The sequence below is a fragment of the Dipodomys spectabilis genome, unplaced genomic scaffold (assembly GCF_019054845.1).
Source record: "Dipodomys spectabilis isolate Male_0828 unplaced genomic scaffold, ASM1905484v1 ptg000108l, whole genome shotgun sequence".
In the NCBI taxonomy this organism is placed as follows: domain Eukaryota; kingdom Metazoa; phylum Chordata; class Mammalia; order Rodentia; family Heteromyidae; genus Dipodomys; species Dipodomys spectabilis.
The window spans coordinates 18,321,304-18,348,778 of record NW_024870785.1 but is presented as its reverse complement, the minus strand read 5'-3'; the positions used below and the strand labels follow the sequence as shown (position 1 = coordinate 18,348,778).

Below are 27,475 nucleotides of genomic sequence, written 5' to 3'. Positions count from 1 at the left end.
GTAGTCCCAGCTACATGGGGGGGTGGAGGGGGGGGTTCTACATAAAGAGGACTGAGATCTGAGGTCAACACCAGGAAAAATGTAAAAGTCCATTTGAAGACAGCAGAAAGGATTAAGATACATCTCAAATGGGAGAGTATGTGCCTAGTAAACATTAGAAAATAAGAAAAAGATTATGGAGGTTGGAGGTGTGGTTCAGGTAGCAGAGTGTCAGCCAATGAGAGAAAGTATCAGATATCAAGTCTGAGTCTCAGTCTTGGGCAAAAAAAAAAAAAAAAAGGGGGCTGGGAAGGTGGCTCAGTGGTAGAGCGCTTGCCTTGCATGCCAGAGGCCCTGGGTTCGATTCCTCAGCACCACATAAGCAAAAAGAAAAAAGCCGGATGTGGCGCTGTGGCTCAAGTGGTAGAGCACTAGCCTTGAGTTGAAGAGCTGAGGGACAGCGCCCAGGCCCAGAGTTCAGGCCCCATGACCGGACCCAAAAAAAAAAAAGAAGAAGAAGAAGGAAAAGACTGAAGCGGGGCACCAGTGGCCCATGTCTATAATTGTAGCTATTCAGGAAGCTGAGATCTGAGGATCAAGGTTCAAAGCTAGCCAGGGCAGGAAAATCCATGAGATGCTTATCACCAATTAACCATCACAAAACCAGAAGTAGTGCTATGGCTCCAATTAGCAGAATTCTAGCCTTGAGCAAAAGAGCTCATAGATAGTGCCTAGGCCATGAGTTCAAGCCACATGACTGACAAAAAAAGAAAAAAAGAAAAAGACTTTGGATAACCAGGAGCTAAAATCAGAGTCCCCTACTATACTCAAGGAAAGAGAACATGTCAAAACATGCTGACCCCCTCTTACATTACGAAGTTCTAAAATGTCTCTGTTCTAATCACAAGACTCCATGCTGCTAATTGAAGTAGTCTGTGTCATACACTGAGCAGTAAGAGTGTTACACAGAAGGAACACAAAGGAAAAGACCCAAGTGGAGCTGAAGGCCACAGGCTTACCTATTAGGCTCTTTTCAGGTGGAGGAGGGACAATAAAGCCATTCTGAGAGTGCTTCTCTGAAAGCTTCTCATAAAGACCCAGAAAGTCACTAAATCTTCTTTTCACTGCAAACTGTTTACTTCTGAACATCGGTAAGCTTGTCTTTGGGATAGAAAAAAACAATACACAAATCCAAAATGTAATTTCATTTCAAACTCAGATTGACTATCTTGAAAGTACCCGGCTAACACCAAAGGACTCTATTTTCTAGTTCCCTACCCTGAGCCACCTAGCTAATAACTTTCTCTAAGACAAAAATCTGTTTAACTTTTTTTTTTTAATGAGTCAATACTAGGGCTTGAACTCTGGGCCTGGGCACCGTCCCTCAGCTTCTTCAGCTCAAGGCTAGCACTCTACCTCTTGAGCCACAGATCCACTTTTGGCTCTTTTGGTGGTTCACTGGAGATTAAGTATCATGGACTTTCCTGCCTGGCTGGCTCTGAACCATGATCTTCAGATCTCATCCCTAAATAGCTATAAGCATGAGCCACTGACACCTGGCTTTTTAAACTTTTTGAATTATAGTCTTCTTTGGCAGTCTGGGACCCCTCAGAAGCCTTATTAAGAATGATTTTAGGAAGTGGCACTGTAGTTCAAGTGGTAGAGTGCTAGCCTTGAGCTGAAGAGCTTAGAGACAGCATTCAGGGCCAGAGTTCAAGCCCCATGACTGACAAAAAAAAAAAAAAAAAAAAGAATGACTTTAGCTGGGCACTGGTAGCTCACTCCAGTAATCTTAGCTACTCAGGAGGCTGAGATCTAAAGTTTGCGGTTCAAAGCCAGCCCGGGCAAGAAAGTCCGTGAGACTCTTATCTCCAATAAACCACTAGAAAACCGGAAGTGGCGCTGCAGTGCTAGCCTTGAGCTGAAAAGCTGAGGGACAGGCCGACTACAGGCCTCATGATGGACAAAAAGAAAATAAAGAATGACATTAGCCAGGCACCGGTGGCTCAGTGGCTCACACCTGTAATCCTATTTACTCAGGAGGCTGAGGATCAGGTTCTGAGCAGAAAAGTGACTCTTAAACTTCAGAAAAAGCCAGAAGTGGCACTGTGGCTTATGTAGTAGAGCACTAGCTTTGAGTAAAAGAAGCTCAGGGACAGTGCCCAGGCAGAGTTCAAGCTCCAGGACTGGCAAACAAAAATGATTTTAAATGCATACAAAAACATATAGCTATGCACATGACACACACCTGTAATTCCATCTACTAGGGAAGAGAGATTGGGAGGATCATGGATCAAGGCCAACCAAGGCAAAAATGGTAGTGAGACTCTCATTACAACAAACAAGCCAAACCCAGTGATACTACCTAGTAGTATCTCAGTTATGTGGGTGGCAAAGACAGAAGGATTGTGGTCTGAGGCCAACATCAGGTAAAAGCAAAACCTTACCTGAAAGTAACTACATAAAGGGTTAGGGTTTATGGCTCAAATGGTAAGAGTACATGCGTGCCTAGCAAGCAAAAGGCACCATATTACAAAAAATAAATAAATAAAAACAGGTCAGGCACTGGTGGCTCATGCCTGTAAGTTTACTCTTGCTGTATATAAAGCAGGAGGAGAAGGAAGCAAGTCATCCTACCCCAGGCTAGCACTGGGCTCACTTTTACTCAGGAGGCTGGGATCTGAAGATCAAGGTTCAAAGTCAGCCTACATAGAAAAGTCCATGCGATTCTTATCTACAATGAACTACAAAAAAAGCCAGAAGTGGCGCTGTGGCTCAAGTGGTAGAGTGCTAACCTTGAATACAAAAGCTCAAGGAGTACCCAGGCCCTGAGTTCAAGCCCCAGGAGTGGCACCAAAAATAAAATAAAATTTATAGGATTACATATATAGTTTTATTTTTAGAATACTTTCTCTAAATAAATAAATAAACTTTAGAATAGATTTTTAAGGTCATTTATAACCAGTTATCAACTTAGCTAATGGAATAAAAGCAAACTCAAGTCAAGAGAAGTGAAGGATCAGACGAAAGAGATGTCTAAGCTGTTAAGACACTGACCTTCAAAAGTAATCTACCAAACTAATGCCATGCCACATAGTTCCTAAGAAAGGTGGGCCAAATCAGATATGTTGTAGGTCTTAATACAAAATTCACAAAAGTTCCACACTGGGATATTAGCTTTTTGGAAGTCTATTGAAAAAGTCCCATCTGGATACCCACAGATCATTGAAGGGATACGCCTGCTCCATTTTGACTAAATGTGCAAGATGTTGGTAAAGAGATCAAAAGACACCCATACATAATCTGAATGATGGCTTTCTTGGTGGGTGGTGATCATCAAGCAGGGTCTCTGGCACTCACCTGTGTGGTAACTTTGTAGGCTACGTAGGCATTCATACCATCCCCTGGGGAGGAACAAGAAAGGAGGAAAGGATTAGCTTCTAAACCAAAGCAGTGCTATCTGGTAACATCTGACCAGGAGCCCCACAGAAGAAGGACTTGTTTCATCTCTAAGCCTTATCTGCAATCCTGAAGTCCAATTCCTACTTTGCCTCGGGGCTGCTCAGGATACATGCCCCACGGATGCTGGCTAGGCATCAGTTCAAGTTAGACAAGAGAGTCAGCCTCCTGTTCCAAAGCCAGGCTCCATTTATACCCTCCACAAAGAAGCGCAGGAGACTGACAATCCACTGGTTGTTACCATGCCAATATTTGGGCTGGTTACACACATCTGCCGAAACCAAACAATTCTCTTGCTGTATAAAGCAGGAGGAGAAGGAAGTAACTGATGTAAAAGGAAACAAGTCGTCCTACCCCAGGCTAGCTCTAGGCTCACTTTGCTCTTTCAGAAAGACCATCTCAGCCCCCTTCTCTAGGGCTGGGGACACTGACCTCTCTGATCTAGCACACTCACTTAGAGCAAAGGGCCTGGCAGGAAGACACGAGGACTGCCCTATGTCGTACAAATCTCCTTTTTCTGGAGGATTTATTTTGATGAAGAAGCCTTTGACTGTTAAATAATCTGAGATTCAAGCAACTGTTTTTTCTCTGGGGTACAATCCTGACCTAGACCACTTAGGGAGATAAAGGCACCATTGACTTTCTGAACACTGAGAGGACATACATTAGAATCCAGATAGACAACTCCAGTGATGGACCATGGAGTGTGGAGTTGGTTTTGTTTCCTTCCTCCTTTGCCCTGGATTCCTGTCCCACATCAAACACAAAAGCCTAGGTCAACAATGACCAGTTGCTTAAGCTCCTGAACTGGTTCTGGGGTAGGAGTGGGAGGCCAGGGGAAGCAGCAGCACTAATGGATCAGCTGGGTGATATTTTACAATTTGGTTTCAGTGAGGTGGCTGAAAATGCTTGCCTTTCTATATAGAGAAGGTGCAAGTCATACAGAAATATAATATGTGCCTGCTTTACCTCCCCAACCTCTATCAAAAGTGTGTGTATAAAACAAATTATAGCCAGATGCTGGTGGCTCATGCCTGTAATCCTAGCTACTCAGGTGGCTGGGATCTGAGGATAATGGTTCAAAGCCAGCCTGGGCAGGAAAGCCTGTGAGACTATCTCCAATAAATCACTCAGAAAACCGGAAGTGGCACTGTGGCTCAAGTGGTAAAGCGCTCGCCTTGAGCTGAAGAGCTGAGGGACAGCACCTAGGCCCAGAGTTCAAGCACCACGACCGACTAAAATAATAAAACAAATTATAATCTAACTTTAGAAATTACTTTGTATTATCATCTTTAGTTCTCTTCTAAACCACTAATATTACACTGCTTAATACAAAGGATGTTTACTACAGCCTTTAAAAGATACTTAAATTTAGCCGGGGCCCCAGTGATTCATGCCTGTAATCCAGTTATTCAGGAGGCTGAGATCTGACGATCAGCAAAGTCAGCCAGGGCAGGAAAGTCCGTGAGACTCTTATCTCCAATAAACCATTAGAAAGCCGGAAGTGGCACTATGGCTCAAGCAGTAGAGGGCTTGCCTTGAGCTGAAGTGGGCAGGGACAGCACCCAAAAGCCCAGAGTTAAAGCCCCACAACTGGGAAGTGGGGGGAGGCGAGGAGAGTGACAGGGTAGGGTGGGGAAGGAAAAAAATAGAAGAAGTATTCAAATTTCACTCACTGTAATGTGATGTGAATGCTTTTTGTTTTTTTTGTTTGTTTCTTTTCGGTCCGGTCGTGGGGCCTGAACTCTGGGCCTGGGCACTGTCCCTCAGCTCTTTAGCTCAAGGCGAGCGCTCTACCACTTGAGCTACAGTGCCACTTCCAGCTTTTTCTGCTTATGTGGTGCTGAGGAATCGAACCCAGGGCCTCTAGCATGCAAGGCAAGAACTCTACCACTGAGCCACCTTCCCAGCCCCTGATTTTTTGTTTTGTTTTGTTTTTTAGTACTAGGGATGGAAGCCAGATCTGTGTCCATACTAGGTAAGCACTCTGCCACTCGGCACTACCCCAGCCACTGGAGAACAGCTACGTTCAATCCTACAATTTAGTGCCTGCAACTAAGGAAGTATAAGGGCAAGTGTATATAAAACATACTAGTAGCTGGGTGCCAGGAGCTCATGCTTGTAATCCCGCTACTCAGAAGACTGAGTTTTGAAGCCAACTTGGGCAGGAAAGTCTCTGAGATGTTTATCTGCAATTAACCACCCTAGAGCTGGAAGTGGAGGTATGGATCAAGTGGTAGAGCATCAGCCTTGAACAAAAAACACTCAGGGACAGTGCCCAGGCCCTGAAAGTCCTAGGTAAGTGCTGTCTCTAGCTTTGGAATCATAGGTAGGGAAATACTTCCAGTAGAGATATATGAGGAAGGTCTCATTGGCTGATTCTGCTCTGGAGGTAGCCAACCTCAAAAAAGCTAGCTTTGATTCCCACAGCCCCATGTGATCACTTACCTATCTTCTCAGGATCAGTAATACCTACTGTCAAGTCAAACTGGTCTTCTTGCTCTTCTTCCTCTAGCTTTGTAAAGAAAAGACAAATCATGAGAGCTATTAAATTCCTGATGTACCCTACTGCAAATCAAGTGTCCACCTTTGTCGATTCCCAATGATCTAGTGACTTAAAGCCCACAATTTTAAATTGGGAACCAGTACAAAGATCTCTGTTATATCTGTTCCCTTAAAACCTTATTTTGATGACAATGAATAATGAACCAGGTTTGGGAAGACCTGCCCTCTCTCAAGTTAAGAAGGGAGTAAGAATTCACTGTATCTCTATAGATGGGGGCGCCTCAGACACGAGCAACCATTAGTGGCCAGTAAAAGCCTTTGTACTATCCTCTAGGCAATAGATACACTGTCTAAGAAAGAGTCCTTTATTAGATTCTAGTTGTCCATTAACCATAAAGGTCTCCTTCAGGAGGCATAAATATTTTCTCAAGGTCACACTCAATTGAACCTCAGATGAGCAGCAAACAGATCCTAAGATCCCCAAAGCAAGAAAGAGCAACAGCACAGATTCTCACCTCCTCATAGCTTGGCTGGGGCTTGGCAGAATTTGCGGCTTCCTGTGGAGGAGGAGAAATGAGCATTTTGGCCGGCCCTTTCTTCTGATTATTTTGTGTAGAATCCAGGGACAGTTCCACTGTGGCATCTAAAAAAGTTGATATTTTAAAATGAAGGTCAATAATGGGTCTTCAAAGGCTAAACATCAGTTCTATAGCCGAGATGTCCAAGAACAGTCGCAAGTGCTCTAAATACCAAAGATGTTCTCAGAGTCCGAAAAAAAGTAAGTCATAAAAGTTTTACATGGATCAAAGTGGAGGATGGTAAAGAGGAACATGTCCTTTTAGCCTGGGCATAACAGAACACCCTCTTCCTTTCCTTTCCAAACACAATTACTTGGCCACCTTCACCTACCTACATTTAGTTAAGATTAATGCAATTAATTTCACATTTGGGAGTCTCAATGTCTGTCTGTCTCTCTTTCACACACACACATACATATATTACACATATACACACAATATTGGGGAGTGATGAGGGCCTCAGGCGTGCTAGGCAAGCATTCTACCACTTATGCCATATCCCCAATCCTTTTATTTTATAATTTTTGAGACAGGGTCTCAGTAATGTCTGGGCTGGCCTCAAACTCAAGATCCTTCTGTCCCCAAGTGGCTGCATTACAGATATGTGCCAACAAACCCACAACAGAGTATCCCTTTTTTGTAAAGCATATTTTGTAAAATCTTTTGTAAAATTTTGTAAAATCTTTTGTAAAGCATATTTATTCTTAAAAATTTTTTAATTGTTTTAATAAAGATGATATCAGAGGGATTATAGTTACATAAATCAGGCAATAAGTACATTTCTTTTTGGACAATGTCACCCCTTCCTTTGCTTTCTCCCAGTTTTTCCTTTCTATCTCCACCCATAATTTGTTTTTTGTTTTTTTTGGGTCCAGTCATGGGGCCTGAACTCTGGGCCTGGGCGCTGTCCCTCAGCTCTTCAGCTCAAGGCTAGCACTCTACCACTTGAGCCACAGCGCCACTTCCGGCTTTTTTTCTTTTTGCTTATGTGGTGCTGAGGAATCGAACCCAGGGCCTCATGCATGCAAGGCAAGAGCTCTACCACTGAGCCACCTTCCCAGTCCCCAGTATAGTTTCTAATGAGTACCACTGCTGCATTTGTTCACTCTTGTCCTGTCATTTCTGTGTCCCACCTACACCCTCCCAAAGACCAATAAATAGACAAAACAAAAAGAAAACAACAACAAAGAAAAAACCTGTTTCCATTCATGGAGTTCATTTCAATAAATTTTACATGATCGGTTGCATATAGGCATTTTGCCTTTGTATTTCCCTCCTAACAGTAGTCAATCTGTTTTTTTGTTTTGTTTTGTTTTTGTTGGTCATGGGACTTGAACTCTGAGCCTGGGCGCTGTCTCTGAGCTCTTCAGCTCAAGGCTAGCACTCTACTACTGGAGCCACAGTGCCGCTTCTGGTTTTCTGGTGGTTTATTGACAATAAGAGTCTCCCAGACTTTTCTGCCCGGGCTGGCTTTGAACCATGATCCTCAGATCTAAGCCTACAGAGTAGCTAGGATTATGGGCATGAGCCACCAGTGCCCATCTTTGATCTTAAATCATTTATAAAAGAACAATGTTTGGTTATCAGCCTTACAAACTAATATGATAGAAAAGGAAAATATGCTACCAGTAAACACTATTGAAGAAAGAGTCAGGGAGGGCTGGGAAGGTGGCTCAGTGGTAGAGTGCTTGCCTCACATGCATGAGGCCCTGGGTTCGATTCCTCAGCACCACATAAACAGAAAAAGCCAGAAGTGGTGCTGTGGCTCAAGTGGTAGAGTGCTAGCCTTGAAGAAAGAAAGAAAGAAAGAAAGAAAGAAAGAAAGAAAGAAAGAAAGAAAGAAAGAAAGAAAGAAAGAAAGAAAGAAAGAAAGAAAGAAAGAAAGAAAGAAAGAAAGAAAGAAAAAGAAAGAAAGAAAGAAAGTCAGGGAAATGTAAGCTAGAAAAATATGGACCAGTATCTCGGCACCAGTGTCTCACACCTGTAGCTACTCAAGAGGCTGAGATCTGAGAACTGCAGTTCAAAGTCAGCCTAGGCAGGAAAGTCCATGAGACACTTATTTCCAATTAACCACCAGAAAAGCCCAAAGTGGAGCTGTGGCTCAAGCAGTAGAGTGCTAGCCTTGAGCAAAAAAACTTTGCTTCAGCACCCAGGCCCTGAGTTCAAGCTACAGGATGGGGGGGGTGGGGGGAGAAGGAATAAGGACCAAAACTCAGGAACCCCTGGGAAAGGGCAGCTTGCTATACTTGAAGACAGCATTATTTTGCTGTCTTGTTTTGGATCTTAAACTCAGGGCCTTGAACTTTTGCTTGGCTTTTTCCACTCAAGGCCAGCATGCTACCACGGGAACTACACTCTACTTTTGGCTTTTTGCTGGTTAATTAGTTAAGAGTCTTATGGATTTCTCTGCCTGGGCTAGCTTCAAACCTCAATCCTCAGATCTCAGCCTTCAGAAATTGTTAGGATTATAGGCATAAGCCACTTGTGCTCATCTACAATAGTATCTTATGTGGTTATATTCTATATCACACACACACACATACACACGCGCGCGCGCGCGCGCGTGCACAAGCATGTACATGTTTTTAATGCAGCAATTTAACAAAGCTATTCAGATAGCTACTAAGTTTGGAGTTTGTACTTGCCTGCAAAGAGATCCTGTGGTTCTTGGTCTTGTTCCTCATGAAACCCATTTTCTTTGGAGCCATTGTTGATGGGAAAAAGAGATGAAACGCTCTTTGGAGACTGGGGCTTACTCTGATGACAAAGAGATACTCTGAATAAAACAGTACCATTTGAAACAAACCTAGCCTGTCTAGAAAGTGACCTCTGGCACATCCTTCTGCTGCTCCCACAGGTGTTCAAGGGAAGACAGGATCTTTAACAAGTTCAGTAAGTAGCAAATCATTAAAAAAAAGTAAATGCTGCTGCTCTAGTGATCACAGAGCTAAAGTAATTCCATAAGTTAATTTTTTATAGTCATGCCATAGCTGAAATGCCGTACCTCAAAGCACATGACACCAACATGGGGATATGTATACACAGATAAGTTGTCAAAAGAATCTGTCCAAATGTTTTCTCTCAATCCATAGATGACCTTTATACTTCTCAATGCTGATGGGGCAATTGTAGTGACCAGGACTCCATACTAGAGTTCGTAATTTAACTTTTTTTGTTTTTGTTTTTTGTGTCCTGGGGCTTGAACACAGGGAATGGGCGCCGTCCCTGGGTTTCTTTTGCTCAAGGCTAGTGCTCTACCACTTTGCACCGTATGTCTACTTCTGGCTTTTTTTGGTAATTTATTGGAGATAAAGAGTCTCAGGGGCTTCCTGCATAGGCTAGCTTTGAACCACGGTATCGTCAGATCTCAGTCTCCTGAGTAGCTAGGATTACAGGTATGAGCCAGTACCTGGTTCATAATTAAGCTCTTAGCCTAGTTTCTTTTGTGGTGTTTCTTTTGGCTTGAAACCCACCTGATGGGCAAAGGAAGATAGAACACTTTTCATCAAATGCTGTTTGTAAATATACCTTATTTTTTTTCATCCTTAATTCATATGGACAAACATTTCCATGACATTCTGTTGGGCTGGATGGAGATAAAAACCAATCACGTTCCACCTCATAGGCACATGCTGAAAATATACCCAGTCCATGACGGCCTTTATGAAAAGCTCAATGATCAGCCACAAACAAGGGCAGGGTGGATCCCCAGATCTGTACCAGAGTGAACAAAGCCATATTGTGCAGTGCACAAAAGGAAAGCTGGGAAACTGGCTTCAAAAGCCAGTGTATGATATTGCAGGGTTTTGAAGTCAGACCCTAAGGCCAAATCAGTTAAAAAGTCCTGACTTGAAGGATCGCTATGAAACATTTCCTTAACAAATCTGAGGAAGTTTGTTCCCCAGAGAGAGAGCTTTCCTGACCCGACAGAACAAAGTGAAATGACAGATCTGTTTGGGTTCTCTGAAATTTGTCGTGCAAATGGCTTCATTACTATACTGGGCCTGCCTTTCCAAGAAAAATACTGTTACCTATATTTGACTATATTAGCAAATAATGTTTTATTTTTTCTGTGTTAATAATGCACTTTTGTTTCCACATGCTTGAATGTTATAGCAATTCTGCTAGACATAGTGGTCCTGTCCTCAACAGCTTCCACAATCTTAAAGAACAAAATTAGTGCAGAGCAGACAGAAACAGGGCACAAACAAAACCAGCACTTCCCCTTGTCTTCCACACACACTGCCCATCATACCGTCCTTGTCAACTACTTCCTTCCTGCATTCTAGCTCAGTGTAATCTCAAAAGAAGCCACCTGATTTCTCAGCAATATGAGATTTGAACTCTAGGCACTCAGCTAGTTGTATACTGCCAGCCTTTTTATATTTTTTTTGTTTTTGTTTTTTTGTTTTTTTTTTGTCGGTCATGGGGCTTGAACTCTGGGCCTGGGCGCTGTCCCTCAGCTCTTCAGCTCAAGGCGAGCGCTCTACCACTTGAGCTACAGTGCCACTTCCGGTTTTCTGGTGGTTTATTGGAGATAGGAGTCTCACGGTCTCTCCTGCCCGGGCTGGCTTTGAACCACGATCCTCAGATCTCAGCCTCCTGAGTAGCTAGGATTACAGGCGTGAGCCACCAGCGCCCGGCCGGCCCTTTTTATATTTTTTTACATAGGTTCTTCCATGTTTGTTTTTGTTTTTATTCCTATAGAGTGATCCTCCTTACTTATGCCCTCCTGAATAGCTGGGACCACTGGCACCTCCCACCATCTGATTCCCTCCCCCCTTTTTTTAAATTTATTCTTCTTGTGCTGGTCCTGAGGCTTGAACTCAGGGCCTAAGTGCTGATCCTGAGCTTTTCTGCTCAAGGCCAGTGTTCTACCACCTGAGCCACAAATCCACTTCCAGCTATCATTTGATTTTTTTTTTTTCATTCATTTACCACTGATTCTAGTCATCTCTGGAGGGTAGAACCAGGAGATGCATTAAAGATACATGTATACAAATATCATTTATCAGTAGTTCACAGGGGAGAGTCAACAACAGGAAAGGAACAACAGGAAAGGTTCAGGTTGGATTTCATCATTTTTTAAAATGCCTAGAGGAATCTATGCTTGTGATATACAGATGAATAAAGCCAGTTTTCCATTTCTGATCTCACATATAATCTTAGAAGGTTCATGATGAAGAATATTATATGAGGTAGCATTAGAATTGCGATCTGTCTTTCTTCTAATCAAATGACAGCCACAGATGAACAGGATATGGTAGACACAACTAGGCGGCCTATCACTTGTTTCTCTTCTTCTGGCCAATCCTCTTCAAGCCCAGGACAGTTTGACTAGAATTGTGATTGAAACAAATATTTGTGCTCACTAATAAGCTAGGCAACAACTCCCTATGAGAACAGAAAAGTGTTCTCTGCTGTCCTCAGGGAGCCCATCTCAAAAATGGCCTAAGGCTGAGGTCTAAGACAACTAAAGACATGTTGTTTACCATACTAATTACCCTAGTCCTCTTTGGTAGCTCTTTTTTTTTTTGTTTTGTTTTGGTCAGTCATAGGGCTTGAACTCTGAGCCTGGATGCTGTCCCTCAGCTTTTCAGCTCAAGGCTAGTGCTATACCACTTGAGACACAGCACCACTTCCAGTTTTCTGGTGCTTTATTGGAGATAAGAGTCTCACGGACTTTCTTGCCTGGGCTGGCTTCGAACCACAATCCTCAGATCTCAGCGTCCTGGGCAGTAGGATTACAGGCATGAGCCACCAGCACCCGGCTTAAAATATATTTTTAATTCTATGTCCCCTCTACCATCTGAGCATTTTTGTCATGTCATTCTAAGTTGTACAATCCCACTTCTGGGTGCTGGTGGCTCACACTAATTATAATCCTAGCTACTCAGGAAGCTGAGATGTGAGGATTGTGGTTCAAAGCCACTCTAACTAAGCAAGTCTGTGAGACTGTTATCTCCAAGTAACCACCAAAATAACTAGAAGTGGAGCTGTGGCTCAAGTGGTAGAGCATTAGCCTTCAGCAAAACTGCTAAGGCTCCAGGACCAATGCCCTTACACCCCCCCCCCCCCAAAAAAAAAGAGGCTGAGATCTAAGGATGGCAGTTTCAAGCCAGTTAGACAAATTGTTATCTCCAATTAACAAGCAAAATGCCACAGGTGGAGGAATGGCTCAAGTTGTAGAGCACCGGGTATAAGCAGAAGCTGAGCAAGAGCTCCAGCCTAGCGTTTAAGCCCCAGTAGTATCACACATACACTTTCTTTTTCTTTTTTCTTTTTTTTGGGTCCAGTCGTGGGGCCTGAACTCTGGGCCTGGGCGCTGTCCCTCAGCTCTTCAGCTCAAGGCTAGCACTCTACCACTTGAGCCACAGCGCCACTTCCGGCTTTTTTCTTTTCTGCTTATGTGGTGCTGAGGAATCGAACCCAGGGCCTCATGCATGCAAGGCAAGCGCTCTACCACTGAGCTACTTTCCCAGCCCATCCAGTACTTCTCGATCAAGGTCACCCCTCTATCATTCTCCCTCATCTTGCTTACCCCCCCTTCCCCCAGACTCATTTCATATTTCTCATTTCCTCTGTCACATATGTACAATGAGCATTCTGTGAGATCTGTTATACAGTAAGTATAAGTAGATTCTTTTTTTTTTTTTTTTTTTGTCGGTCGTGGGGCTTGAACTCTGGGCCTGGGCGCTGTCCCTCAGCTCTTCAGCTCAAGGCCAGCGCTCTACCACTTGAGCTACAGCGCCACTTCCGGTTTTCTGGTGGTTTATTGGAGATAGGAGTCTCACAGTCTCTCCTGCCCGGGCTGGCTTTGAACCGAGATCCTCAGATCTCAGCCTCCTGAGTAGCTAGGATTACAGGGGTGAGCCACCAGCGCCTGGCTAAGTAGATTCTTAAATGGAATTATTAGGCATAAAATTCTCAAAGGCTCTGCCAATCTGCTTTCCAGAAAGACTACCAGATTACATGCAAACAGCAGTGTGTGGTAGAGTTCTGTCTATATCTAGAGACACATTAAGCATTTTGTTAAAAAAAAAAAAATCTGTCACTAGGTTAACTGGAAAAAAATCTGTTTCAATGTGTTTGCTGGCCACTTGAAGCCATGTGACTTAACTTGATGTCCTTTGCTTGTTTTTCTGGGTAAGTTAACTTTACTTAGGACACACTTTCCTTACACAATATGCTAGCTCTCTGGCATACTGCCAGAGCCCTCCCAGCCTATCTCCTCTCATTTGTTTCAACTTTGTGATTTGCACTGAACAAACTAAACTTCTTTGCTGAGGTTGTAGAGTACTGAGCACATAGCTGGTCTTCAAAGCATAACAATTTTCTCATTTTACTCACAATTATATATATAAAGAAAAACTGAACAGAACTACCTTACCTTCCCTATCATTCAGCCATACCACTCCTAGGCATCTACCCTAAGCATCATGAGTCGGGATATGATAAAGACATCTGCATATCCATCTTCCCTGCCACATTATTCACAGCAGGCAAGATATGGAAACAGCCCATATACCCTCCATAGATGAGTGGATCCCAAAAAATGTGGTACCTATACACAATGGAATTTTACACAGCCATTAGAAAGAATAAAATAAGCCAGGCGCTGGTGGCTCATGCCTGTAATCCTAGCTACTCAGGAGGCTGAGATCTGAGGATCATGGTTCAAAGCCAGCCCAGGCCGGAAGCTCCCTGAGACTCTTTTCTCCAAACCACCAGAAAACCAGAAGTGGTGCTGTGGCTCAAGTGGTAGAGCATTAGCCTTGAGCTGAAGAGCTCAGGGAGAACACCCAGGCCCAGTGTTCAAGCCCCACAAATGACCACAAAAAAAATAATAATATCATTTGCAGGGAAATGAATTGACTAGAACAAATCATGTTAAAGTAAGCCAACTCAGAGAGACAAATGGCACATGTTCTCTCTGATATGCAGAAATTAGATCTAAAATACACTGGGATATGATAAACTATACAAGATTCTAGATCCTCACCCACAGTAAGACCAAAAAAGGATACTCTTAGGAGAGAACTGCAAAGGTGCAACGCCTAAATGCCTCTGTACATCAACTCTATGACAACAATCAAATTGTAAAATAATTTTTTTGAGATAGGATCTCATTGCCTAGGCTATCCTCAAGCGTATGATTCTGCTGCCTCAGTCAAATGCTGAGATATGTGCCATCACACTTGATCAGAACCACTTTTAAAGAGATGGACATGCATTCATGGTATTTCATATTCATACAGAAATATTCTGTGAGGCTAGAAGCTATAATTATAGCTTGCTAACAAAATAGCACCCATCAGTGTGTTATAACAGCACATTTCATATGCTAAGTCTATGGCTAAAAGGCCATTTAATAGTTGGGTGTAGGTGGCTTATGCCTATATCTAGCTACTCAGGAGGCTGAGATCTGAGGATGGTAGTTCAAAGCCTGCTGGGACTAGCAAGAAGCCAGATGTGAACCTGTACATCAAGTAGTAGAATGCAAGCCTTGAGGAAAAATGATCAGGGACAGTACCCAGACCCTGTATTCAAGCCTCAGAACCCACATAAAAACCAACTAACCAAATAAACAAACAAAAAAGGCTATTAGAAAGCTGATTTGGGGGCTGGGAAGGTGGCTCAGTGGTACAGTGCTTGCCTTGCATGCATGAGGCTCTGGGTTCAATTCCTCAGCACCACATAAGCAGAAAAAGCTGGAGGTGGCACTGTGGTTCAAATGGTCAAATGGTAGAGTGCTAGCCTTGAGATGAAGAGGTGAGGGACAGCGCCCAGGCCTAGAGTTCGGGCCCCACAACCGACCAAAACAAAAACAAAAACAAAAAAAAAGCTGATTTTAAAACAATTAAAATTCCAGTATAGGGCCGGGAATGTGACTTAGTGGTGGAGTGCTTGCCTAGCATGCACAAAGCCCTGGGTTTGATTCCTCAGTACCACAGAAAAAGCTGGAAGTAGCGCTCAAGTGGTAGAGTGCTAGCCTTGAGCAAAAAGCAGCTCAGGGACAGTGCCCAGGCCGAGTTCAAGCCCAAGATTAGCAAAAAAAAAAATCCAGGATAAATTTCTTTGGAGAGGAAAAGAATAGGAGATATACTGATTACACCACATTGAGCAGCAAAGTCAATATTTAAAAATAAGCCTTCTTTGGCAATTTATATGTTTAAGATCTCTTGGTAAGCAAGGCTTAGTGGTACACACCTACAATCACAGCACTTTAAGAGACTGAGGAAGAAGGGTTGTGACTTTGGGGTTGTAGCCCAGGCAACACTGTGAGATTCTGTCAAAAACAAAACTCTTAGTAGTCAATAAGTCACATAACTAACCCATCTGTTGAAAAGGGGAAGCATTTCTAGGCAACAGATGAAAATATAACATTTGTGATGTAATAATGTCAAAGAATTACGCATTTCCCTTTTACCTCCCCCCCCCCCCCCACACTTTTTTTTAAATATAAAAGAAGCAAACTTTTGCTACTAGAATTCCTGGCTAGGATATCCAACACTTGCTAATTCTCTTTGGCTGTTAATTGGTGGTTCCACTGATAAGTCTCTTTAAAGTCCCAGGGCTTCTGTGTATAATTAAGGGCTGTACAGATGGACCAGTACTAATTTGCAGAGGAGTATTAGAAAGACCTGCTAGGAAGAGGGAACATTCGTTAAGAGCAAACAGGAATTTCTTGACAATTACCAGCCTCAAACTATGAGGCCACTGACATGATTTTCTTAGCTCTGGGGACAGATGTGGGTTTGCTGCTGCCCAAAGCTGACACAGCCAGCCAGTTACTGAAAAGCACTGCTGGGATTCCCGGGTAACTCCCCTTTATGTTAACCAGCTGTGATTCTGCTTGTTGCTTAATTGCTCTTCACTCCACACAGAATCTGTGCTTTACAAATTCAAGAGACCTAAAAGGGTAAAATACTGTCAAAAGTCTCAACAGGGAGAAAATGAGGGAGGGGGTAACAGTGTCCAAAACGAAACTGTTCATCACCTTTATAATAAATAAGAAAAAAAAAGTCTCAACAGCTACACAGTAGTCAAATCCCAATTAAATGCTAAGGTATAACTGTATCACCTCTGTTCATCACTTTCATAATAACAATAAAAAATAATAAAATGCTAAGGTGGAGGACTAGAGGCTGATAATGGGGCTTGAACTCAGAACCTCAGCACAATCCTTTTGCTTTTTCTCTCAAAGCTGGTGCTCTACATCTTGAGCCAATGCTCTGCTCTGGCTTTTTGCTGGTTAGAGATCAGAATGTCATGGACTTTCCTGCCCTGGCTGGCTCTGAATCATGATCCTCAGATCTCAGCCTCCTGAATAGTTAGTATTACAGGAGTGAGCCACCAGTACCTTGCTCTTTTTTTTTTTTTTTTGGTCCGGTTGTGGGGCCTGAAGTCTGGGCCTGGGCACTGTCCCTCAGCTCTTCAGCTCAAGGCTAGCGCTCTACCACTTGAGCCACAGTGCCACTTCCGGCTTTTTTCTTTTTGCTTATGTGGTGCTGAGGAATCGAACCCAGGGCCTCAGGCATGCAAGGCAAGCACTCTACCACTAAGCCACCTTCCCAGCCCCAGTACCTTGCTCTTAAAAAGTTGTTTTAACATGTTGATAACTGTATTTCAAGATAATTGGCTTTCGTTACAATCCTACATATTCTACTTTATACATTAATAATATTACTGTGGGAATGTCCACAGGCTTTACTGGCTGGCCCAATGTATCCATAGCACAAAAAGGGTAAGGAACTTGTGAGACAAGAGGGTAGAGACAGTCTTAATGGAAACAGCAAGGAGGAGGGGATCTGGAAAGCTGAAGAAAAAAGGGCTGAAGGTAACCACTAAGCTAGTTAAAGAAACCATGTGCAAGGCCATGTGAGATCTCAAACTGAAAAATTAGTCCATGATCTACCAAAATTACCTACAGAAATTCTATAATTCTCTAGTGGCATTTCTCTCTAAACTTTTTTTTTTTTTTTTTTGGGGGGGGGGGGGTTGGTTGTGGGGCCTGAACTCTGGGCCTGGGTGATTTCCCTCAGCTCTTCAGCTCAAGCCTAGCACTCTACCACTTGAGTCACAGTGCCACTTCCGGTTTGCTGAGTGGTTTACTGGATGTAAGAGTCTCTGACTTTTCCTGCCCAGGCTGGCTTTGAACCTTGATCCTCAGATCTCAGCCTCCTGAGTAGCTAGGATTACAGGCGTGAGCCACCGACACCCAGCTACATTTTAGGTTTTGAACTAACAACTTTTGGGTCCAAAAAAAACTACAGAAGGATCGGAGCAGAAAAGGGTGGATTATCTTCTAAACTGAAAAAGCACAATGAAGCCCCTGCAGTCCATTAAACCTAGCAAATGAATAAGCCAGAAAAAGCTGTGCAACAGGCTTTTCCTGGAGATGAGGACTACTTTCTCCAACATCTATCAATTACTCATGATTTATTTATGCCAAAGTTACTCAAGAGCACTGAGATGTGAGGACCAACAGAGAGAAAATAGAGTGCTCTTTTTCCTTTTCTCCCCTCCCCACCTAACCAACTGCGAATGGCCAAGTCATCAGAGCTGACTGACCACCTTCCACCCCAGAAACAGAGGTAGCAACTCCCTTCAGAAATCAGAACCACATGGCCTTCATTCACTTTCATACGCCCCCAAACTCTAATTTTAAGTAAGTTGTAAGTTTATTTTTCCTTAATCATCTTTACAAGTCTTCTCTCTTCCTCTAAAAATGCTTCATAATGACTTCTTGTTTTGTTCTTTGTGCTAGTGTTAGGGCTTGAACTCAGGTCCTTGCTGTCACTCAAGCCACAGCTACACTTCCAGGTTTTGTGGTTAATCAGAGATAAAAGTCGCGTAGACTTCTGGGCGCTGGTAGCTCACGCCTGTGAGATAAGAGTCTCACGGACTTTCCTGCCCAGGCTGGCTTTGAACCTTGACCCTCAGATCTCAGCCTGCTGAGTAGCTAGGATTACAAGCATGAGCCACTGGCACCTGGCTAGCAAACACCTTTAAGCTGGAGGGAGGTATAGCTCAAATAGTAAAGCAAGCATGAAGCGCTAGAGTTCAACCAGTACCACCATAAAAAACAAAAAACAAGCAGCAACAACAACAACAAAAAACACGTAGAGCTGGGAAGGTGGTTCAGTGTTAAGAGTGCTTGCCTTGCATGCATGAGGCCCTGGGTTCGACTCTTCAGTACCACATAAGCAGAAAAAGCCAGAAGTGGCACTGTGGCTCAAGTGGTAGGGCTCTACCCTTGAGCTGAAGAGCTGAGAGACAGCGCCCAGGCCCAGAGTTCAGCCCCCATGATCAACAAAAACAAAAATGTAAAAATGCTATTATGGAGAGGGGGTGAGATGATTAGAATATACTGTACTATAAACATGCCTGGAAATGTAAGTGAAATTTTCCTCTATATAACTAATGTAGGTTAATTTTATTTATTATTTATTTATTTACTTATTTATGTCAATCATGGGGCTTGAACTCTGGGCCTGGATGCTGTCCTTTAGCTCTTCAGCTCAAATCAAGTGCTTTACTGCTTGAGGACACAGTGCCACTTTTGGTTTTCTGGTGGTTTATTGGACACAAGAGTCTTATGGACTTTCCTGCTCAGACTGGCTTTGAACTGCGATCCTCAGATCTCAGCCTCCTGAGTAGCTAGGATTACTGGAGTGAGTCACGGGCATACAGCTTGTAAGCTAATTTTAGAAATCATTATTTTTTGTGGGGGGTGGGGTCAGTTGTGAGCCTTTAACTCTGGTGCTGTCCCTCAGCTCTTCCACTCAAGGCAAGTGCTCTACCACTTGAGCCATAGCACCACTACTGGTTTTCTGGTGGTTAACTGGAGATGGGTCTCACTAAGGGTCCTGCCTGGGCTAGCTTTGAACCTTGATCCTCAGATCTCAGCCTCTTGAGTAGCTAGGATTACAGATGTAAGCCTCCAGTGCCCAGCTACAGAGACTTTAACTTCCTAAATTTACCAGCGAGGTTAAGTCAATCTGGTTAAACTGAATTACTTTTACTAAGTTGAATTACTTTTTTGGGGGGTGGGGTGGGAGTGTTACTAGGACTTAAACTCACGGTTTTACACATACTAAGCAGTCACTTTACCATTTGATCCACACCTTCAGCCCCTTTTTGTGTAGGTCATTTTTTCTCACGGACTTTCCTGCCCAGGCTGGCTTTGAACCACGATCCTCAGATCTCAGCCTCCTGAGTAGCTAGAATTGCAGGCACGAGCCAATGGCGCCTGGCAGATTTTTTTTTTTTTTAAAATCTTGTTATGAAGATTCACTTTCAGCAGTTTAGTTAAGATCAGACCACAGTTTTACTTTGGGATCAACAGCTATGCATATTTCACCAAAATATTAAAATACTGGCCAGCTGACCTATCTGTCTCCTCATGGTTTTTAAAATAAAACTACCACATTTGTCCAGATCCAGAGAAGTTATCCATCCTTCTAGCATTTGAGGTTTAAAAAGGTCAGAGGCAGGGGCTGGGAAGGTGGCTCAGTGGTAGAGCGCTTGCCTTGCATGCATGAGGCCCTGGGTTTGATTCCTCAGCACCAGATAAGCACAAAGAAAAAAGCTGGAAGTGGGGCTGTGGCTCAAGTGGAAGAGTGCTAGCCTTGAGCTGAAGAGCTGAGTTCAGGCCCCATGACCGGACCCCTTCTTCCCCCCCCCCCCCCCAAAAAAAAAGGTCGGAGGCAGGCACGGCACAGCACAGTGGCTCATGCCTGTAATACTAGCTACTCAGAAGGCTGAAATATGAGGACTGGGGTTCAAAGCCAGCCTGGGCAGGAAAGTCTGTAAGACTCTTATCTCCAATTAACCACCAAAAAACTGGAAGTGGCACTGTGGCTCAAGTGGTAGAGCGCTAGCCTTGAGCTGAAGAGCTGGTGGACAGCGCCCAGGCCCAGAGTTCAAGCCTCACAACCAACCAAAAAAAATTTTTTTTTTCTCACTGGCTTGACATATCATCAAAACAAGTTGCCAGAATTGACCCAAATCTGAACTGACAGTATCATTTATCTACATTTTCTTTCTTTTTCCCCGTGTAAGAAAGGTCACCACAGATTTTCTCTTTTATTTAAAGGACAAATCTAATTGTGTTCCTGGCACACTGCTAAAGAGAGATGGACATATAAGAGTTCTAGGTAAGAGCCGGGCGCTGGTGGCTCACGCCTGTAATCCTAGCTACTCAGGAGGCTGAGATCTGAGGATCGCGGTTCAAAGCCAGTCCGGGCAGGAGAGACCGTGAGACTCCTATCTCCAATAAACTACCAGAAAACCGGAAGTGGCGCTGTAGCTCAAGTGGTAGAGCGCTCGCCTTGAGCTGAAGAGCTGAGGGACAGCGCCCAGGCCCAGAGTTCAAGCCCCACGACCAACAAAAAAAAAAAAAAAGAGTTCTAGGTAAGATAAACAGAAGACTTTGGTTCAATTCTGGCCATTTTACAGTTAGAAGTTCACAAATAAGCAGGTAAAGTCAATCAAGGTGTTCAAAGGTGAGCTATTTTGGACACATTTTTGAGAATCAGGATTGCAGAGATCATGGTTCAAGTAGTAGAGCATCTTCCCAGCAAGTGCAAGGGCCTGAGTTCAAACCCCAGTACTGCCAAAAAAAATAAACAAACTAGAAATGCAAAAAGATTGGTTTGGTTCCAATTCTCTTATTAAGGTACAAATTAACTCTATCCCAGGATTAAGAAAGTTGTTTGTTTGTTTTTTGGATCCGGTTGTGAGGCCTGAACTCTGGGCCTGGGCGCTGTCCCTCAGTTCTTCAGCTCAAGGCTCTACCACTTGAGCCACAGCGCCACTTCCGGCTTTTTTCTTTCTGCTTATGTGGTGCTGAGGAATCGAACCCAGGGCCTCAGGCATGCAAGGCAAGCGCTCTACCACTGAGCCACCTTCCCAGCCCCTTAAGAAAGTTTTAACTAAAAAGATTACCTGTCTGGATTTCAATGCCAAAGAGTCAGACAATATATTTAGAGTTTTAGACATTTTTATTTATAGGCTCACAAAGAGGTAGGAAAAAAAAAGATAAACTCTTAGGTATTCTCAGGAATCACACTTTCCCCAAGCACACACTTTGGATTTATTTTAATAATTCTCTTAACTTCAGTCTCTCCTACACAAGTCACTGATTTTCAGATACTGAGATGTACATCACGGGCTGCTCTTCTGATTAAAAATCAAACCACATTTTTATGACTATATTAACAGAGCCTCTTGGCTGTAGGAGAGAGCAGATGGAACGATTAATGGCAGCAGCTGTTGTATCCATGTCCAAGAAGTTACATGTATATTACAGATTAGTTTTGAATTTTACATGCCTCAGCTCCCCTTCTTCAAAGCCTACCTCTTTGCTTCCAGAATGTAACAAAATGCAAAGTAAAGAGCTACTAGCAACTGAACTAATAAACAGGATGCTACAAAGGCATTAAGTTCCCACTACTTTGATGGCTTTTTAGCTAATCAAGTCAATCTTAATTACTATTTGATTTTTTTGATAAATGTATTATCAATTTTCAGGGTTAACTTGTCTGATCTTTTAAGATTTGGGGGATTTTTTAAATTCTTAGATAATTTCAGTTTACAAAATGATAATCAACTGAAGACAGCTTACTTCCTCTAAAACAGTTAAGTATTCTTTAAGTGTTATGTGCAAGCAACTACTCTACCACGCAGCTATTCCAATTTAACTCTCATAAATAGAGGTAAACACAAAAGTCTATCAGTATTTGTAGGATACAGCTACCTCACCCCACTCAGCCCCATCTCTTCCCTTATATAAAAAGGGACAGTGTTTTGCATAAAACCTACCCACATCCTGCCTTACAAAGTATTTCTAGGTTACTTATAACACTGAACACAAGGCAAATAAGGGTTTTGTTTTGTTTCCTTTTGTCAGTCATAGGGCTTGACCTCAGGGCCTGGGCATTGTCCCTGAGCTCTTTTGCTCAAGGCTAGCACTCTACCATTTTTGAGCCACAGCACCACTTCCGGTTTTCTGATAGTTAACTGTAGTTAACTCTCACAGACCTTCCTGTGAGGAACCACCAGAACAACTATCCTCAGATCTCAGCTTCCTCAGTAGCTAGGATTACAAGAGTTAGCCACCAGCACCCTGCCAACTTAAGTTTTAAGTATTATTTAGGGACTAAGAAAAGTCTGTATAGGCTCAGTGTACACACATTTTCCCTAAGTATTAGCCATCCAATGCTGCTTGAATCCACCAATGCTGATGCCAAGTCAGGGAGCTTCAACTATAGTATTATTTATTTATGCCAGTTGTTGGGCTTGAACTCTGTGCCTGGGCGCTGTCTCTGAGCTCTTCAGCTCAAAGCTAGCACTCTACCACTTGAGCCACAGTACCACTTCCAGCTTTTTCTGTTTATGTGGTACTGAAGAATCAAACCCAAGGCTTCATGCATGAGAGGCAAGCACTCTACCACTGAGCCACACTCCTAGCCTTATTTATTTTTGTGTGCAGGTCCTAGGGTTTGAACTCAGGGCCTGAGCACCGTCCCTGAGCTTCTTCACTCAAGACTAGTGCTCTACCACTTGAGCCCCAGTGCCATTTCTCACTTTTTTTGGTAGTTTACTGGAGAGAAGAATCTCATAGACTTTCCTGCCTTAGGCTGGCTTCAAACAGTTATCCTCAGAACTCAGCCTCCTAAGGAGCTAGGATTATAGGTGTAAAGCAAGGGTGCCCAGCTACCAACTATATTATTACTATTTTCCCCATTTATAGGTGAGAAAAGTCTAGACAGCACCTTGTCCAAAGTTAAGCTAGCAAAGGGAGCCAAGATGTAAATCAGATTTCAACATGTCTGATCTTCATTATTTTTATTTTTATTCTGCAAATGTCCTTCTTTAAGATGTAGAAGTGCTGCAATCCCCTATTGTCTCCTGCTCATTACTAAAGTATTTATTGAAATGAAATTTGTATTTAATGGCTGTTTATGAAGTTTACTAAGGATTCTGGGGTTTTGGCTTCCTGAAGACAGGGCAGCTGGCTGAAAAAATGATTTACAGGGGACATTTAAGTTTCCTTAGCAACTGTTTTCCCGTTTCGAAACTAAATAAAAAAAATAATAATGTTACTGGAGATGTAGTTCAGTGGTAGTGTGCTTGCCTTGTATGCACAAGGCCCTGAATTCAACCTCCAGCACTTGCTTATTTTAAAATTATGATTTCTGTGGTAGAACATGCTTAGGTTGGAAAGGGATTTTTATAATCATACATGAGAGAAGCACCATGCCTCCACCAACTAACTGGGTGAGATCAATCAAGCCACAACCTCCCAAACTTTACTGGAGATCTCTAGAAATTAACTCTTCATCTACATTTGCCTATGTAACCAAGCACTTTCAGCACCAGAGTTTGTACTTTCAATACCATCTCATTTTGTTCATTCTAGCAGTTATCAACAGTAGCTATTCTCCATAACTTTATAAGAGATTATATTTTATTTAAAAAAGGGATAAAGACAGGTTGGGAAGGTGGCTCAGTGATAAGTGTTTGCCTTGCATGCATGAAGCCCTGGGTTTGATTCCTCAGCACCACATAAGCAGAAAAAGCCAAAGTGGTACTGTGGCTCAAGTGGTAGAGTGCTAGCCTTGAGCTGAAGAGCTGAGGGACAGTGCCCAGACCACAGTTCAGGCCCCATGACCAAAAAAAAAAAAAAAAAAGGGGGGGATAAAGATTATAGTAGCAGTGGGAGTTATTATTTCCCAGAACAACAGACATAGGCTTACAGTTACATTTGCATCAGCAAGACTTTTTATTAGCTGGGATTATGGATTCAATTCCTAAATACAGGGGAAGTTCTAACATTGTCAAACATGTTTTCCAAAACTTAAAACTTGTTCTGACATAAATACGAGACCTGAATTTTTTCAGACACATAGTTTTACTTAACCAATTAGAAATGTAAAGCTGTTTTACTTAAATCAGTTAAATGTTGAGTAACTATCAAGGAGAAGCAATACTCAGATAAATTCACCGACCAAGCACTTAAAAAAGGTCACACCTGGAACTAACTGTACCAAGAGGTATGAATCAAAATTCTCATAAAACAGCCCAAAACATTTCCAGAATGATAACTGAGTTCCACATTCTACACATAACTGTTAGCTTTCCTAATACCTAACACTTACTTAAATTTTGGCTATTTACTATGGGAAACACCATTTCTTCCTCAAATATACAGATTTGCTCCTAAGGAGATACTTGGACACTTTGGATGCATCCCAACAAAGATCTGGCTTTCTTCTTTCTTTTCATTTCTTTTTTTTTTTTTTTTTTTGTACCAGTCTTGATGCTTGAACTCAGTGCCCTAAGTGCTGACCCTGAGCTGTTTTGCTCAAGGATAGTGTTCTACCACTTCTGGTTTTTAGGTAGTTAACTGTAGATACAAATCTCATGAACTTTCCTGTCCGGGCTGGCTTTCAACTGCAATCCTCAGATCTCAGCCTCCCGAGCCATCTAGCATTACAGGCTGGAGCCACGGGGGAAACCCGGGAAGCTCTCTGGTTTTCTAGTGATTTATCCCGCAGGAAGGACCTTCTCTCAGTGGGCCCGATTCTCCTGGAGATCAGAGGAATCAACCGAACTTTTCTAAACTAAGGTTCCACTGCTGGGCCTTTCCACGCTGGAAACCAACACTACCAGGAGCAGGGCTAAAGAAAGATCTGTGGGCGGACCGCTATCCGAGGATGGACTTGAAAGAACGTTCTCCATCCTGGAAGCAGGAAAGGTGAGGGACAGTCTTGTACTTCATCTCCTCGAGCCTCAGCTATGAAGTCAGCACAGCCAGAACACAAGCCACAGCAGCCCCGAGGATCCGCGGGGCGGCCAGGGGCCGGCCTGACCGCGCCCCCCGCCGGCCCTCCGCCCCGCGGCCCTTCAGGACCTCGGGGGAGGGCGGGGGCACCACACCCCTCATCGCTCCCTTCCCGCCCGGGGCCGGGCCCCGCGGCTCGGCCCTCGCGCGCGCGCGTGGCCTCCGGGAGCCGGAACGGGTCCTGACTCCCAAGCCAAGTCTCAGAGCAGGCCCCCGGCTGCACGACCCCCTCGCTCGGCCTCTTTTTCTCGGGAGTGGGGGGGTGCGACGCCTTTCTGCCTCGCCGTCCCTTAGGGTGGGAGGGAACTCACGGCTGCCGCGGCGCCGGTGAAGATGTCCTCCCCCTCGGTGTCGCTGTCCCCAGCTTCGGGCTCGGACCCCCCGCCGGCCCCCTCCGACTCCGGATCCAGACCCGGGAAAGGCGGGGGGAGTCTTTCCGAAGCGCTACAGCCACCACCTCCCGACGCCATCTTCCTCCACCCGCGGCGGAAGCCGCAACAACAACTTTATGGAGAGATAGCGCCGCGAGCAAAAAGCGTCCCGGCTGTGCGAGGAGCCCGAGCGCCGTGACCGACCCTGCGGGACCGGCGGGGCGGGGGCGCGGGGGGCGGGGCGCCGCGCGGGGGGGCGGGGCGCCGCGCGGGGGGCGGGGCGCCGCGCGGGGGGGCGGGGCGTAGGCTGCTGCCCAGCCAATCCGACGCCCGGACCTCCACACGGCGCGTTTCACTAGCCCCGCCTAGTAGGGGGCGGGAGGAAGAGGAGCAGCCAGCGGCAGCAGCCGCGTCCGGGGGCAGCTCCGGGCCTCCCAGGTAGTCTGCCCGCCTTACAGCTTTGTGCCTAGCTTTGTAGCTTTTACTGACAGACAGATTGAAGAAAGGACCGAGTGAAGCCGGGGCGCTGGTGGCTCACGCCTGTAATCCTAGCTACTCAGGAGGCTGGAGAGCTGAGGATCACGGTTGGAAGCCAGCCCCCGGGGCAGGCAAAGTCCCTGAGATGCTGATCTCCAATTAACCATCAGAAACTGAAAGTGGAGCTGCTGTGGCTCAAAGTGCTAAAGTGCGAGCCCTGAGCAAAAGAGCTTAGGACTCGCCAGCTCGGGAGTTCACGCCCCACGGCCGACAACAGAAAAGAAAAAAAAAATGACTAAAAACGCTTGCAAACCTTCACATGCCATCTATTTGCGCCAAGTACGGTGCCCTCACACAGTTCAATACCTTTTTTTTGGTCGGTCGTGGGGTCTGGACTCTGGGCTTGGGCGTTGTCCCTCAGCTCTTCAGGGCCACTTCCGGCCTTTTCTGCTTCTGTGGTGCTGAGGAATCGAGCCCAGGGCCTCATGCCTGCAAGGCAAGCGCTCTACCACTGAGCCACCTTCCCAATCCTCAGTGCATTAAGTCTGAACAGACTGCAGTTAAGTTTTGTTGGGGCTGGGAAGGTGGCTCAGTGGTAGAGTGCTTTCCTTGCATGCATGAGGCCCTGGGTTCGATTCCTCAGCATCACATAAGCAAAAAAAGAAAAAAGCCGGAAGTGGTGCTGTGGCTCAAGTGGTAGAGCGCTAGCCTTGAGCTGAAGAGCTGCGGGACAGCGCCCAGACCCAGAGTTCAGGCCCCACGACCGGACCTTCCCCTCCCCGCCCCCAAAATAAGTTCTGCCACTTTTTATTATTATTTTTAAAGTTCGGCCACTTATTTGGACAACATCCCCTCCATTCACTCACCATATACTGAGCATTTACTGTGAGCCTGATACTTTGCTATGGTTTGTGGGTTTTTGTTTTGTTCGGTCGTGGGGCCTGAACTCTGGGTCTGGGCGCTGTCCCTCAGCTCTTCAGCTCAAGGCTAGTGCTCTACCACTTGAGCCACAGCGCCACTTCCGGCTTTTTCTGCTTATGTGATGCTGAGGAATCAAACCCAGGGCCTCATGCATGCATGGCAAGCACTTTACCACTGAGCCACCTTCCCGTTAGATGTTCGCAATTTAAGTAGGTGGTCATGTAAAGTAGCAATTCAACATGGTTCAGTCCTAAACTGTGTTGTGGGCACAATACAAGCCTATTACTTCTGCTCAGGGATGGCAGGAGGCCTCAGGGAGGTGATGAGGATCA

The 27,475-nt window shown here is 44.4% G+C and overlaps 1 protein-coding gene across 1 annotated transcript in view; it reads right to left on the bottom strand.

Moving 5' to 3' along the window:
- Positions 1-25,970, bottom strand: part of Snx1 (sorting nexin 1) — a 38,323-nt gene extending 12,353 nt beyond the window's left edge. Inside the window, exons 1-6 of the mRNA XM_042687612.1 lie at positions 25,686-25,970; positions 9,167-9,278; positions 6,459-6,586; positions 5,887-5,953; positions 3,340-3,383; positions 999-1,140 (exon numbers count right to left, since the gene is read on the bottom strand). Of these exons, the coding sequence (XP_042543546.1) occupies positions 999-1,140; positions 3,340-3,383; positions 5,887-5,953; positions 6,459-6,586; positions 9,167-9,278; positions 25,686-25,844 (652 nt within the window). The 5' untranslated portion in view covers positions 25,845-25,970. The remainder of the gene's footprint in view (positions 1-998; positions 1,141-3,339; positions 3,384-5,886; positions 5,954-6,458; positions 6,587-9,166; positions 9,279-25,685) is intronic.
- Between the last annotated feature and the right edge of the window lie 1,505 nt (positions 25,971-27,475).